The sequence below is a fragment of the Dasypus novemcinctus genome, chromosome 12 (genome assembly GCF_030445035.2).
Source record: "Dasypus novemcinctus isolate mDasNov1 chromosome 12, mDasNov1.1.hap2, whole genome shotgun sequence".
NCBI classification, from domain to species: Eukaryota; Metazoa; Chordata; class Mammalia; order Cingulata; family Dasypodidae; genus Dasypus; species Dasypus novemcinctus.
The window spans coordinates 85,249,663-85,263,973 of record NC_080684.1 but is presented as its reverse complement, the minus strand read 5'-3'; the positions used below and the strand labels follow the sequence as shown (position 1 = coordinate 85,263,973).

General features: G+C 36.1%; 1 protein-coding gene across 2 annotated transcripts in view; it reads left to right on the top strand.

Moving 5' to 3' along the window:
* Positions 1-13,388, top strand: part of SLC5A8 (solute carrier family 5 member 8) — a 54,294-nt gene extending 40,906 nt beyond the window's left edge. Inside the window, exons 12-15 of one of the 2 annotated variants that reach the window (XM_058308607.2) lie at positions 1,726-1,931; positions 6,752-6,855; positions 10,584-10,663; positions 10,925-13,388. In XM_058308607.2, coding sequence (XP_058164590.1) covers positions 1,726-1,931; positions 6,752-6,855; positions 10,584-10,663; positions 10,925-11,050 — 516 coding nt within the window. In that variant the 3' untranslated portion in view covers positions 11,051-13,388. Of the gene's footprint in view, positions 1-1,725; positions 1,932-6,751; positions 6,856-8,086; positions 8,151-10,583; positions 10,664-10,924 lie in introns of those variants that run through there. The other variant, XM_071219031.1, reaches the window with a different exon arrangement.
* Positions 13,389-14,311: the final 923 nt, after the last annotated feature.

The following is a 14,311-nucleotide window of genomic DNA, read 5'->3' as shown; positions in this document are numbered from 1 at the left end:
GAATTTTCTGTTCTTGATATATAAAGCTGTGGCTCTCACAATGGAGTTCTAGCCCAAAAGTAGTGATCAGAATTGGGAATATATATATCTATATCTATGCTTAGGAATACTAAATATTGTTTGGAATAAATGAAATTGAAATAGTTTTTCTGTAAGCCAGGAGAAAGCCCTCTGGTTCAGCTAGTTTGGTAGAAATTAATCACAGTGAAAGAGAGTGGGTTGTTTCCAACTCAGAATGTTGACGTTTTGGCTAGACTTTTTACATTATGAAATATATAGTGGTTGGTTGAGTGTCTGAAACATTAAAAATTTTTTAAAATTTTCATATTGATTGTTACCATGAAATGCCCCCAGAAGAGTTGTAGCTGACTAGGTCTAACATGTCCCTGGGGGTAGGGGGTGGGGTGGGGGGGTGCATAAGGTACTATTGTTCCTGTCGTATGAAGTACCTCTTTTTACTATATCCAAGTTTTTCACCAATAGGCTATGAACCCTTTCCTGAGAGTGGACTTTCCTCTAGCCCTCCCTCTCTTCCTTTGTCTCTGTTCCTTTCTCCCCTTCTCCTTTCCTCCCTTTCTCCTTTCCTCCCTCTCTTTCATTTGCTCATTAATTCATTCAGTGTGCTGAGTCTTGTCCTAGGAGTAGAGAGCACTGAATGTTTTTGCCCTCAGAGGATATATAGATTTGTGGATTTTTGATCCAGATGTGTAATGCCGAGAGTAGTGTAAGTCTCATCTGTCAATAACTAGCCACCCTACCCTTCCAGCCTTTTGTTACTCAGAAGTATTTATCACATGCCCACTATATGCCCAGCCCTGTGTAAGTGCTGGGGTACCAGAAACAAAGCCTTCTGAACCCAGAGAACTTGTGCTTAATGAAAGAGCTTACAGTCCTTGCCTCCCAACGTAAATCTGTTGATCTAGTCAATAGCCTTCTTGGTCTCCCGTCAACCTGCAATCTTTTCTTTCTCCTCTGATTTTGCTTATATTTTCCCCTTACCTTAATTATTCCTCCTGTTCCTCTCTACCTGGAGCTCAAACTCCCTTTCTGATCACTATTCTTAAATGAGGGAGAAAATTTTACCAATGAAAAGGGAGGGGCCTGAGTCTTCCAAAGGTTGGAAAGTCAAATGTCTTCAGAGGGAACAACTTGTCAAGTTCTCCTCTCTCCATTTCCATTTACCTCTGGAAATACTTGGTCTGGCTGTGTGTGCTACTGAAGTCATTTGTAAAACCTGCTTACTATTTTTCCCTTAATTATCCTGCAGCACAATTACAACCTTGTATGTTGATAAGTACAGGGAGAAACTCTGCATGCTTTCTTTTTCATAGTCTGTTGCTCATATGGCATGCTGTTTCTTTACAGATGAAATAAATAAAAACTGAAGGAACAATTGGCCAGGAGTCAGCCTTGTAATTGTTGTACTTTTTCATGTGTGAAGAAATGAGGCTGCCAGAACAGAGTACTGGCCATGGAAATAGAGTAGAAGGAATGGAAGTATGAGGCAATTGGAAAGGAAGACAGACAGGAATTCGTGATTGGCTGGTTGAAGGACCAGGGTCTAGGCGGCCCTTGACAAGAGGCAGGGATCTTGTGAGTGGGGAGCAGTTTTAGGAGGGAAAGTGGTAAATTTGGTTTGGACCCTGTTGAGTTTAACCTTCTACTGCTAATTTGCATCTCAAAGCAAACTATTATTTTTCTTTTAATGGCATTTTTGTTTTGCAGGGAGCATTTGTTGGTCTGATGGCTGGATTTGCCATTTCTCTGTGGGTTGGAATTGGAGCTCAGCTTTATCCTCCACTTCCTGAGAGAACTTTGCCATTAAGCCTTGAAACCTATGGCTGTAACAGCACATACAATGGAACGAATTTGATGACAACCACAGAAATGCCATTTTCTACTAGTGCTTTTCAAATATACAGCCCTGAAAGGTATTTAATTATGCTTGTTATAATGTCACCATTTTTCAAAGTTATGTGACAGAGAACTCCAGTTACTTTTTGTCTTGTCTTCAACACTTTTTGCCTAATTCTGAAATAGGTAGAGCCTGTGTTTCTGGTTATAATATTTTGTTCAGCAATAGTGAAAAGCACCATATTTTCTTATATTCTATAGACGTTTCTGCCTTAAGTATAGATTTGGAGAAGTCTTGGTAATTTCTGTTACAGGTTAACTCTACCAAACACCAGATCTAGCCAAATGAAAACTTGTGTTTGTCAACTGAAAAACCTTTGAATTGAAAAGTATAGTTATCGAAGAAATATTGCTTCGATGCTCTTTGAAGTATAGCCTTTACTGACTAAAAGCTACAATGATCTAAATGTGTTGAATAATTGCTATTTGTTGCTCAGTTTTAAAGATTCCAGATTTTTTAGCACCAGCAATGATTTGCAAATATAATCTTCCTGCTAGGGTTTTCAGTTATGATTTTCTAAAAAATTTATTTTAAATTGTGGTAAGGTATACATATCATAAAAATCTTAGCCATTTTAAGTGGATAATTCTTTGACATTAAGTACATTGACAATACTGTGTCACTTTCACCACTATATATTTCCAGACTGTGTTCACCATTCTAAGCAAAACTCATGCTCATTTAGCAAAAACTCCCCATTCCCACCACCTCCACCCTTGTAACCACCATTCTGCTTTCTGTCTCTATGAATTTGCTTATTCTAAATATTTCATGTAAGAGAAATCATTACAATGTTTGTTCTTTTGTGTTTGACGTATTTACTGAGCACAATGTTTTCAAGGCTCATCCATGTTTGTTATAGCATGTACCAGCACTTCACTTCTTTTTACAAGCCTTTCAATACTCAGGTTGTTTGATTTAATGAAATGATGTAGACCTCTTGGTAAATGATTGATTTATTTTATAGTGGATGTGAAGGCAAGCCTTTCAGTGGATACATAAATGTCCAGCCATAAAGCACAAAACCCCTGAGTATGTTTGAGAAATGCAAAGAAGAGGCTGCTGCTCCCAAAGTATTGCCCAGGTGCCAGCTTGTTTGGAATGACGCTCTTAGAGAATCATTCCTTTTGGGTCAATACATAATGTCTTCCTCTTAAAATGGATATGTTCGTATTAGTAGTGATTCATGTCCTGGAGAGAATTTGGCTATGTAAATGCTTGGCAGTAGGACTTCCAGGGGAATTCAAGGCAGGTAAACTCTACATGGGTAGAGTGAAAAGGTAATTTCAGATCCTAAGGCACATTTGAGGGAGGTTTAACTAAGTAGAGTGCTGTGAGGAGAGGGCCAAGGAAATGGACAGAACAGGTCAAGCAGGAAAGCTTTCAAGAGCGGAGGGAGCTTTGAGAAGAGAGTAAGAAAAGGAGAAAAGAGCATTGAAAGAGTAAGTGGGAGAACATTCTGGATAAACTTCTGGTTACACAGTGTTGCTTAGCACAACTCCTGATGATGTAAATATCTCCATTTAATTTAAGAATCTAAGATAAAATGGTTATATGGCTTTCGGAAACAAATATATTAGATGAGGTTTACTATGTTTCTGGCACCATAATAGTAATTTTAATATATTAGCTTATTTAAAAATTAAATTAGCAAATAAACAAGAATTTTTAAACACAAACTGTCTACCTGGCAATGTGCTGGCCATTTGTATATTATCCACTGAAAGAAGCCTTGCCCTCCCATTTCACCTTGGAAAGCAATGAAATAAAGTGGTGCCTGTCCTTCAGAAAATTGTAGTCTAGCTGGAGAGGATATGCTAAAAATACACAAAATAACTAATGCAGTCAGCACAGAGAGGATAAAGAGCATACGGTAAATAGTTACTAAGTGTTACAAGGATGAAATATGGACATAGTTGAAAAGTAGATTAGCATGAGACTTCAGAGATGTACTTGAAGATTTCAAAGGGTTAGTTAGCTAAATGAGGGAAAGATCTGCAAAGTAATTTTTTTTTTTTTTTTTTTGTCATGGAAAATGACCTGAAGGGAAGTTGGGCAAGAAAATAAACAAATACAGTATATTGTGATAAGTGGCATTTATAGGAAATCATGGGAACTAGGAGGGGGAAGAGCCTAATTCTACCTGGGTGGAATCCAGGAATCCTTCTTAGAGGAAGGAATATTACATGAGCTAACATGAACCAGATGGATAAGACTGGGCTTAAGGAAGGAGGAGTGGATGTTGGTAGGATGAAGAAGCAGCATGTGCAAAGGCGTGAAGGCCCTGAAGCCACATGGCATCTTAGGAAATCACATATAGTTGGGATGTGCCCTCCACAGGGAAGTGAGCTACAGGTCTGAAGATTTAAATAAAATCTTCTCTGGTTACCTGGACACTGAGTTTCAATTGTTCAGATTCAGTGTTTTTGTTTTTTGTTTTTTTAAGTTCCCACTGTCTGATGGGACATTGTAATTTTAATTTGCATTTCCTGTTTGGTTAATGAAGTTGAACACCATTTTATGTTTGTTGGCCATGTCAATATCCACTTTTGTGAAATGCCTATTGAAATCTTTGTCCCATTTTTAAATGGGTTCTCTGTCTTTTTCTCCTTTATTAAGAAGTTCTTTATATATTCTAGATACAAGATTTGTTTAGAAAGTATTTTTCTCCCATGCTGTGGGTTACTCTTTTTACTCTCTTAATGATACTTTTTGTTGATCAGAATTTCTTAATTTTAATTAAGTCCAATTTATCAGTCTTTTCCAATATAGTTAGTCCTTTCTGTATCCTGTTTAAGAAATCTTTGCCTGATCAAGAAATCTTAATTGCCTTTTCTTCATTGAAATGCTCATATGGTTTTTCTTCTTTATTCTGTTACCATGAAGGTAATAAAATGGCCATTCACTCTCATGAATATAGATGCAAAAATTCTAAACAAGAAAATTAGCAAATAAAACACAGTGATTTATAAAAAGATACTATATCAAAAACAAGTAGGTTTACTCCAGTAATGCAAGGATCATTTAATATTTGAAATAAATCCATATAGTTCTTCATGGTAACAGAATAAAGAAGAAAAACCTGATAAATTGGACTTAATTAAAATTAAGAAATTCTGATCAACAAAAAGTATCATTAGGAGAATAAAAAGAGTAACCCACAGCATGGGAGAAAAATACTTTCTAAACAAATCTTGTATCTAGAATATATAAAGAACTTCTTAATAAAGGAGAAAAAGACAGAGAACCCATTTAAAAATGGGCAATCTGAAGATGAAATCCAGAAAAAAATTACATTTACATAGCAACTAAGAGAATCAAATATCTAGGAATAAATTTAACCAAGGATGTAATGTATTGAAAACTTCCTGCCTTCTTGTCATCTTGTACCATTCTGAATCTTGCTCACCATGCTTCAGTCCACTGGTTTTTACTTATCTATGGGATGATTTCCTCAAGGACATTAATTGGCTAACTCCTTTTTGTTATTCAGCTCTCAATTCAAAAGTCACTTTGTCACAGGCTTTCTCTTACTACTCAACAACAGTCTCACTTGGCCCTGTTGTGTCACATTTCCTTATTTTATTTTCCTTATAGCACTTTCCACTGGTAGAAATTATTATTTCATTAATCTGCTTACTTGTTTATTGCAATTCTCTCCATTAGAGTATAAACTTTGAGGGCAGGAACCTTATCTACCTTATTTATGGCTGACTCTCCAATGACAAGAACCATGCCTGGCACATAATTCAGAGTTGAATGGATAAACATGGTATTTTTATTATAGTATATGGTCCAGGCTAAATCATACTTCTAGTTCTTAATCCAATAAGATAAAATTGGGACAGGAGATTATGACATTAAAAACATTATTAAATATTATTTTTTGACTTTGCCACAAGGATTAGTGGCATATACTTTTTGTAATATATAATTTTTTTTACAGAAATGGTGAACTTACAAAACAATCATGCACATGTGCAGAATGCCCTACAACCCCCCTTCACCAACACATCACACTGTGGTGGAACATTTGTTACAGATTATGAGATAATATCATCAGACTATTACCATACACTATGGTCCATAGTGTACATTTGGCATATTTTTTTCCAAACCCCCTATTATTAACACAGTACATCTTTGGCATTGATGTAAGAATATTACAGTATTGCTCTTTACTATAGTCCATGGGTTACATTATTGTATTTTTCCCATGCTTCTCCACATTCCCACCACCTGCAACAGTGATGTACATCTGTTCTAGTTCACAGAAGAACATTCTTACATTTGAACTATTAACCACAATTCTCATCTACCTCTGGGTTCACTGTGTTATCCAGTCCTTAGATTATTCTCTCGCTTTCTTTCAACTGACATTTACATCCCTAGATGACCCCTTTCAGCCACAATCCCATTTATAAACCAGCTGCTACTCACTACAATGTGTTACCATCAACTCTATCCATTTCCACACCTTTACTGTCAAATTAATTAAAACTTCTACACATTAAACATGTGTACTACTTTACAGCCTTCTTATTTCCTAATAACTTATACTCTAGGTTTTAACTCCATATGTTTATTCTTCATATTTAGTTCTTGTTAGTGAGACCATGCAATATTTGCCTTTTATGTCTGACTTTCTTCAACTAGCATAATGTCTTCAAGATTCATCCATATTATCACATGTGTCCCAATTTCACTTCTTCTTACAGCAGCATAGTATTCCATCGCATGTATATACCACATTTTGTTTATCCATTAATGGCATATACTTATCGTTGTTAATATCATCAGATGAAATCTTATAAGTCTACCTTTGCTCTCTCTTAGGACTCCATTGATGGATAACTGGTATTCCTTGTCATATCTATACTTCAGCACTCTTGGAACTTTGGTAACAATATTCGTTGGGATAATTGTTAGTTTACCAACAGGTAACTATCTAAACATTATATCATTGTGTTTCATTGTTTTATAGTTATTTAGGTTATTGTACTATGGTCCTGTTAACGATTAGCTTAATTCTTTCTTCCATTTTACTCATGGGAAAATTGAGGGCCTGGGCTTGAAAGCAGATTTGTCTCTACATGAATCTTCCTTCTGCCATTTACTAACCAGTTGCATGAACTTGTGCAAGGCATTAGCTACTCTGAGCCTTAGTTTTCTTATCTATAAAATGAGGATAATAATAATTGGCCTGCCTACCTCACAGGGTGTTGGAAGATACGGATAGGATGCTTTGAAGAAACTGTACATAGCCACCACAATGCTAGGCATTTTATACGTATCTTTATAACAAATGCCATGATCTTTTCGTTATGTTATGCTGATTCTTTGTAAACTAAGAAGAATCATACACATCTAAGGAGTAATAATAATTAAGATGTTTATGTCTAAATATAGTATGATCTAACAATAATCTTTATGTCTGAATATAGTGAGGTTGTATTCAGATGTTTATAAACTCTTTTTAAAAAGTATGTTTTATCAAACTGATAATATACATCATAGGAATTGCATGAATTGCTTTATGGGAATGCTCTAGAACTGTTCTCCTGGGACTTCATTTTGTCCTTTTGGGGATTCTCTTTGCTTCCCACCTGAATTGAATCCCCTGTTATTTCATGCTGCCCATATCCCATTATTCCGCATACTTGGCCAGTCCCTTCATTAAATGGAACATATACTACAGCACCTTCTTGAGAAAGGGTGGACAAGAGAAGAGTTTTGGGGAAATGGCTTATCTGAAGAAAAATGTCTGTGATCTACCCTCGTGCTTGATTAATAATTTCAGGGGAGAATCTTATGTTAATAGTAACTTTCTTGTTCCTGAGAGGTAGCCTCAGTTTTCTTCCAGCTTGCCATGTTGCTGCTGAGAATGCTAATGCCATGCTAACTCCTGACACTGCACGTGACTTGCCCTCTGCCCTCAGTAGGGCCCTTTCAATCTGAAGACCCATATCCTTTAGTGGTAGGGGATTTTCTGATATTACTTCTTTGGTTAATTCTTTCCCAGTTCTCTTTTCTATTTCTGCAGGCTCCTGTTAGTCAAATGTTTGACTCCTGGATAGCTACTCTGATTTTCTTATCTTTTCACTCCTATTTTCCATCTCTGTGCCTTTTAGGTCTACTACATGGGTTGTCTTTTTTCTATTTTTTTTCCAGTAATTCTCAAAGGAGCACACTGATCCAGATTTGAGAATGTTCTGTAGGGGAACAAGGGCATATGGGAAGCTAGTGCAGGAATCCAGGTGAGAGATCATGTGGCCCAGGCCAATGTAATAGTGGTTAAGTTGGTGAGTCACTGGCTCCCTAGTTTCCTGCATTGTCTCACACATATACATCCATAGCAACCAAGGTAGAGAAAGGCAGATCTTTATGGAATGCTACAATTAGTAAGAGATCCCACACTCCCTTTGTCTAAGTATAGCTGATGTCTTTGCTTTATGCTACAGAGCTACCAGCACAGTGCTACTTTATAATCATTGGCTTTTGTCACCTGTCTTTCAAACTTCTATGGCTTTTTTTCACTTATAAAATTTGCAACTATTTGTTACTTCTCAATTATTTTAAAGTGTTCTCTTTCTTTTAGAAAAGAACTGAAAAAAAAAAAAGAAAAAAAAAGAAAAGAACTGTGCTTTTACTCATAAATAAGATTTAAAATATATCAAAACAGATTAATTCTCGTATCTGTTTTGACATATTTTAGAGACATTTTAAACTTTTTTCACCAGTTTATCAATTGCTCAGATCTGAACCAAATCTTATATTAGTCCCCTTGTATTATCTGTCCTTTGATCCTTAGTCAGACCCAATTTTTTTTTTTTAAAGAAACTTGGGTGTCAGAATATTCCCTTTGAATACTCCTTTTTTCCCCTTAAGCACTTTGATTCTGGTAACCATATGCAGCTATATCTTGTAAGTAAAGCTCTCACAAGTGACAAGGCACCCAGTAATAAAGCCAAGAACACTTTAATTTCATTAATTTCGTGAATGGCTTATTCCAACTACAGCCACTGAATGCCTTGGAAAAAAATCTAAAATCATAAAATCCCAATACTCCTTGGGAAATATATTTGTTAAAATAAAATATTAAGCAAGGTATTATCTATGGGAGTTTATTTGAGCAGTTTAGGATTCATGAATCAGGCAGCATCCAGAGCACATGTTTTTGTTTTCCCTGGATTGAACCTGGGACCTTGTGCATAGGAAGCAGGTGCTCAACCACTGAGCTACACTGGCTCCCAGACCACAAGCTGAAAGGAGCTCTGCTGAGGGAGTTGAAAGGAAAAGATTTAATAAGGCAATGTGGAAGCAAACGAGGAAGTGTGCTGATTGGCTGACATTAAGTTTCCATTTTACATAGGGGGTCTTACAGACTGGGGAGCAGATATACAGTGATTAGTATTGTATGCTTGTCCATTTTGATAAGCTGTCTCTACTGAAGCAAACTGGTTTATCACCAGGTGTTGCTTATTTGCAGTTCTGTAGTGTGCATTCCATTGTTCCATTTTCTCAAATAGCCTCTACAGGTCAATTGTTTTTGTCTTCTTGAAAATCCTTTCTCAGAAATGAGTCCTTTCCCCACAACACCAATGCAAGTGGTCATTTTATTTTACTTAAAATATTTAAAAACCTGCAATAGGACGTTAGAAATTTAGGAGAAATTCAGGCTATACAGACTTGGTTGTAGTTTGAGCTCTACCTAACCATGCATCTGTTTCTTCATCAGTGAAATGGGGGTGGCGGGTGGGGGGGGGATATTTTCCTAAGCAGATGATGAGCTAAGAGTGTAATGATTATTTTATTAATCTGTGTCTCTCTCTAGCACCTAGAAGAGTCTCTAGCACATAGTAGGTGCTCAAGAATGTTGAATGGATTAAAGCTGATCCCACATCCAGAACAGCAGGGATGCCTATCATAATTAAAAGTCTGGTATTCATACTAAAGTAGTGGCTCTAAATGTTTAGAGGGCATAAGGACTCACCTTGGAAATTTGTTAAAAACCAGGATCCAGTGGTCCCACCCACTGAGGTTCTAATTCAGTCCATCCAGGTTGGAGTCCAGGAATCTGCATTTTAAATACACCTTCTAGGTGATTTGGATAAAGGTGGTTTGAGGACCAGTCTTTGAGATACACAGTTTCAAGAGCATCCTCTTTGATCCACCTATAAAATATCAAACCAAAAGATAGTTTTTATAAAGCAAAATCTTAGGGGAAATGATTTAGATTGCGCATCAATTATTATGCTGACTTCATTTAAATAATTTATTCAACAGTTCGTAATTTTTTTTGCATTTTCTCACCCACATATACATTCCTAGTCACCAGATTGGAGAAAGGCAGCTCCACTGTCCAAAGCAGAGGCAGATGTTGTGATATTTTTTTGGAAGATCAAAGATAGTGCTTTTAGATTCTTTTTCTACTAACATTGGGCCAGACAACTGTTTCTTTTACTGAGCACCAGATGAGGCAGTTGGCTCGTGTGTGGGAGTCATCCCATGTATGTCTTTAACCCCTAGGCTCATATTTATCACAGTGAGAGGCCTGTGGGACCCAAGGCTGACTGAGGAAAAGGGGATGGTGAGCGAAGTCTTTGACATAGAGTTGAATGTGCACAAGTTAAAAGCCTGTATGATGTAAACAATGTATGTTTTTCAGGAGGAAGAAAACAGAACATAGATTCCAGATTCCTACTAACCAAAGAGGACTTTTCATCCAATTTTGATATTTTTAAGAAAGTAAGTTGGCTTTCTTTTTCCTTGAAATTGGTAAATCTGTTTTATCACCTGGATAGTCCCCTAGTTAGTCCCCAGCCTCTCTGTTGAGCAGGGGCTCAAAGAAGGTATGTTGATTTATATATGTTGTATACCTCTTCCTCAGAAGACTATGAAGCTTATTTAGAGAAATAAAAATAGTAGTGACAATTATTTAAAACTGAATCAACAAACAGAAATTTGTTTCTTTTTTTCTAATCACCATGTTAACATTTTCTCTTTTAGAAGAAGAATGTTTTAAACTATAAATCTCATCCAGTGGAAGATGGTGGAACTGATAATCCTGCCTTCAACCATATTGAGTTGAATTTAACAGATCAAAATGGCAAGATCAATGGGACTCGTTTGTGAAGCAGCTCTGATACTAGAGTGTCTGTTTTATGTTTTATAAGATAATTGGATCAGGTTGGATGAGATATAGATTTTTTTTTTCCTGTCATGAGTGTTTTGGGGAACTTGTAGGGGATAAATTTTTGTAAAAGCAAATTTCTGCCTTTCTTCACTTGTAATACTCCTTAATTGAGGCTATTTTGGAGGTAAGAGAGTTTCACTCTATTCCTCTTTCATTTCAGTGAAGCTGTAGCTATAAGATGAAATGTATGCTGATAGGACAATATGCCCCCATACACACATGCTTTATGTTCAAGGGCATGTTCTTAAATTTGGGCATTCTTGAAAATATTCTCCATGCCTTTGGTGCTGGCATATGTGTTTTGGGGTTCACCAAAAATATAACTATTATTGCAAAGAGGTTTTCTCCCTCCTGTCAAATGCTCTTATATTCTTTGGGAGTGATGAAGTGACAGTTCCTTGTCTGGATCTTTGCTTCTCATCCCCCTGTTAGCCTTGGTTCTGGCTCAGGAAGGTGGTGATTAAGGTGAATCCTACCTGGCCCAGTGATCAAAGTCCTCTTAAGGCTATGCATCTATTCTTGTGCCATTTGCTTGGAAGTTAGAATTCCTGGCTTTTGGTTGCTTACCTTGCCTTTATTAGACTCTATTTCTTATCTACATTCCTCGATTGTGATCCACTACTCTGGTTTTGTGTAGCACTTTTTATATCTTCTTGCCTTTCTAATTTTCTATTTATTTTCCTGTCCTGGATTTGGAAGGGTCTTGAGACACCAGTGTAAATCATGGTTCACCAAGTCCCAGCCTATAAATTATAATCTCCCACGAACCTGATACCGATTAAAGTATACTTGACGTAGGACATATGGATTTGGTGATCCAGGAACATTTCTATTACTGAAAATAGTTAAACTCCATGGAGTTAGGTGATTACATTTAAGGCTATTAAGTTGAACTTTGAATGCTAACAAATTTGCAGTCAATTAAATTTAAAGTCCATATGCTTTTTAGGACTTAGAAATCTTGAAATTCTGGTATATGCATCCAAAGAAATAAATTACTTAGATTAAAAAAATAACTTAAACACTACCTTTTTTTTGTTAATTTCCAGAATTACAAAATATGTGCTTTGTTCAGTGTTTTAAAATTTGAAATAGCAGTCTGAAAGTTGCAAAACTGCTTATTTTGTTACATTCCCAGCTAAGAGTTTGGCTATAGGAATTCAGTAATAACTTATTTTTTTCTATTGTACCCAGCTTAGATACTCTTTAGAAGTTTTTTTGTTTGTTTTTTAGCTTTTCAATTAAAAAAAATGATGTGAGAAGTTTTTGGTACATTAAAAATGTTTTTATAATTAAATAATTTTATGCTTATTTTTCTGACCTACAATATTTAAATAAGCATGCTCTGCACATTTAGAGGTGGCCAACTGAAAATATCAAGAAATTTAGAAAAATAGGAAAAACTGCATTTATCTATTGCAAAGAATATTATATATAATAACATCGAAATTAACTGTGTATTCATATATATTTTGTGTACAGATTTTATTTTTAAAATCAATATATTTATAAGCAAACACCAAATTTAGTGCATCTTTTTACAGTGTCTTGATGATTAGGAAGATATAATCTTATTTTTATGTGAGTGTGATTTGAGTTATTGTTATTTATTTAATACATCTCAATGCACATGCGTATAGAATGCTTCAATTTTGGAAGTTGAAATCAGGTTATTTAAATAACCTTTTCTTTTATCTGACTGCTAAAAGTTATACAATGTATTCTTTTTTTTTTTTTAACAATGAAAAGATTTAATCATCTCACCAAAATAGGAAGTCTGGAGATAAATGTTTCTATCTCTAATGCTGTCATCATGAACTCATGCTCCCATCATAGTGTTTGTAACAAGTAGAGCTATTAAGGACATATATATTACTAGAAGGAAAGCAAAAAAATGTACAATGGGCCTGTATAACAGTGAAACCTCAGGTAAAATATGAATATGAGGAATATTCCATATAAGGACAAAATATAAACACCAAAATTTAAACACCAATAAATTAGAGAGATGGAAACAGAATATCTATGTACAGCAGCAGAAACATGGAGAGATTGAGAGATTTTGTTTGTTTGTGTGCCTGACTTTTGTTTATTATTATTATTATTACTGGAATAATAAAAATGCTCTGATAATGATTGAAGGAATAAATGCACAAATACGTGATTATACCATATACCACTGATTGTACACTTTGGATGAATTTATGCTGTATTAATATGTATCAGCAAAATTGATTTGTTAAAACAATCAATAAAATAATATATTTTTAAAAAGTACTCATGCTCCTTCCTTCATTCATTCTGCCATCCATAATATATACATATTTAGTTTCTCATAATCATGAGATGGTTGCCACAGCTTCACTTGTTGTCCAAAGCGGGAAAGAACTAAAGCAGGGAGGGGAGCTTTCCTTGAGGGTCTCTATCTTTTCGACAGAGAGTGAAATCTTCAGAAGCCCCTTAGATCTCTCTGTGGTGTAGCCCATCTCAATCAGGATGGGTCTTAATCCTATTATTGGTCTTAATCCTATTATAATCAGAATTTGGAAATAGTGAGAAAGCCAGAGGAAGCATCCAGAAGCTGAGCACCTGTGGAAACTGGAAGAGAAGGGAGAGATCAGGAGACACTGCCATGTGCATTTCCATGTGACAAACTGAGGACCAAGGATTGCTGGCAACCAGCCCCAAAATGCCACAATCTTCAGTTGGAAAGCATTTCTTTGATGATGACTTAATTTGGATGTTCCTTTAGTCTCAAAACCATGAGCAAATAAATAACCACTGTTTAAGCTGAACCATTACATCGTATTTGCTTGAGCACACTTACATCTCAGTAGCGAGAACTGGGTCACATGACCACCTCTAGATGCCAAGGAGCCTGGGAAGGTGAGTTGTTGGCATTTTCAGTCCCTATGGTGGGTGTGGTCTGGAAAAACCAAGTTCTCTTCCACAGACATCTGAGTTTGTGTCCAATAAATACTGACAAGGTTCTCTTTCTTTGTTTTAAGACAACATCCACAGACCTGCCTCTGGCATTCTGTGCCGTGTGCTTTTCCCAAGGTCAGACAACTAAGAGCAGCAGAGCCGAGACAAAGAAGCAAGTCTTTCTACTTCCAGTTCAGAATTGCATGAAGTGCCTTTCTGCTTCTGGTATTTGCTGGTGATCTTTGGCGTTCCTGGACTTGTAGCTGCGTCACTCC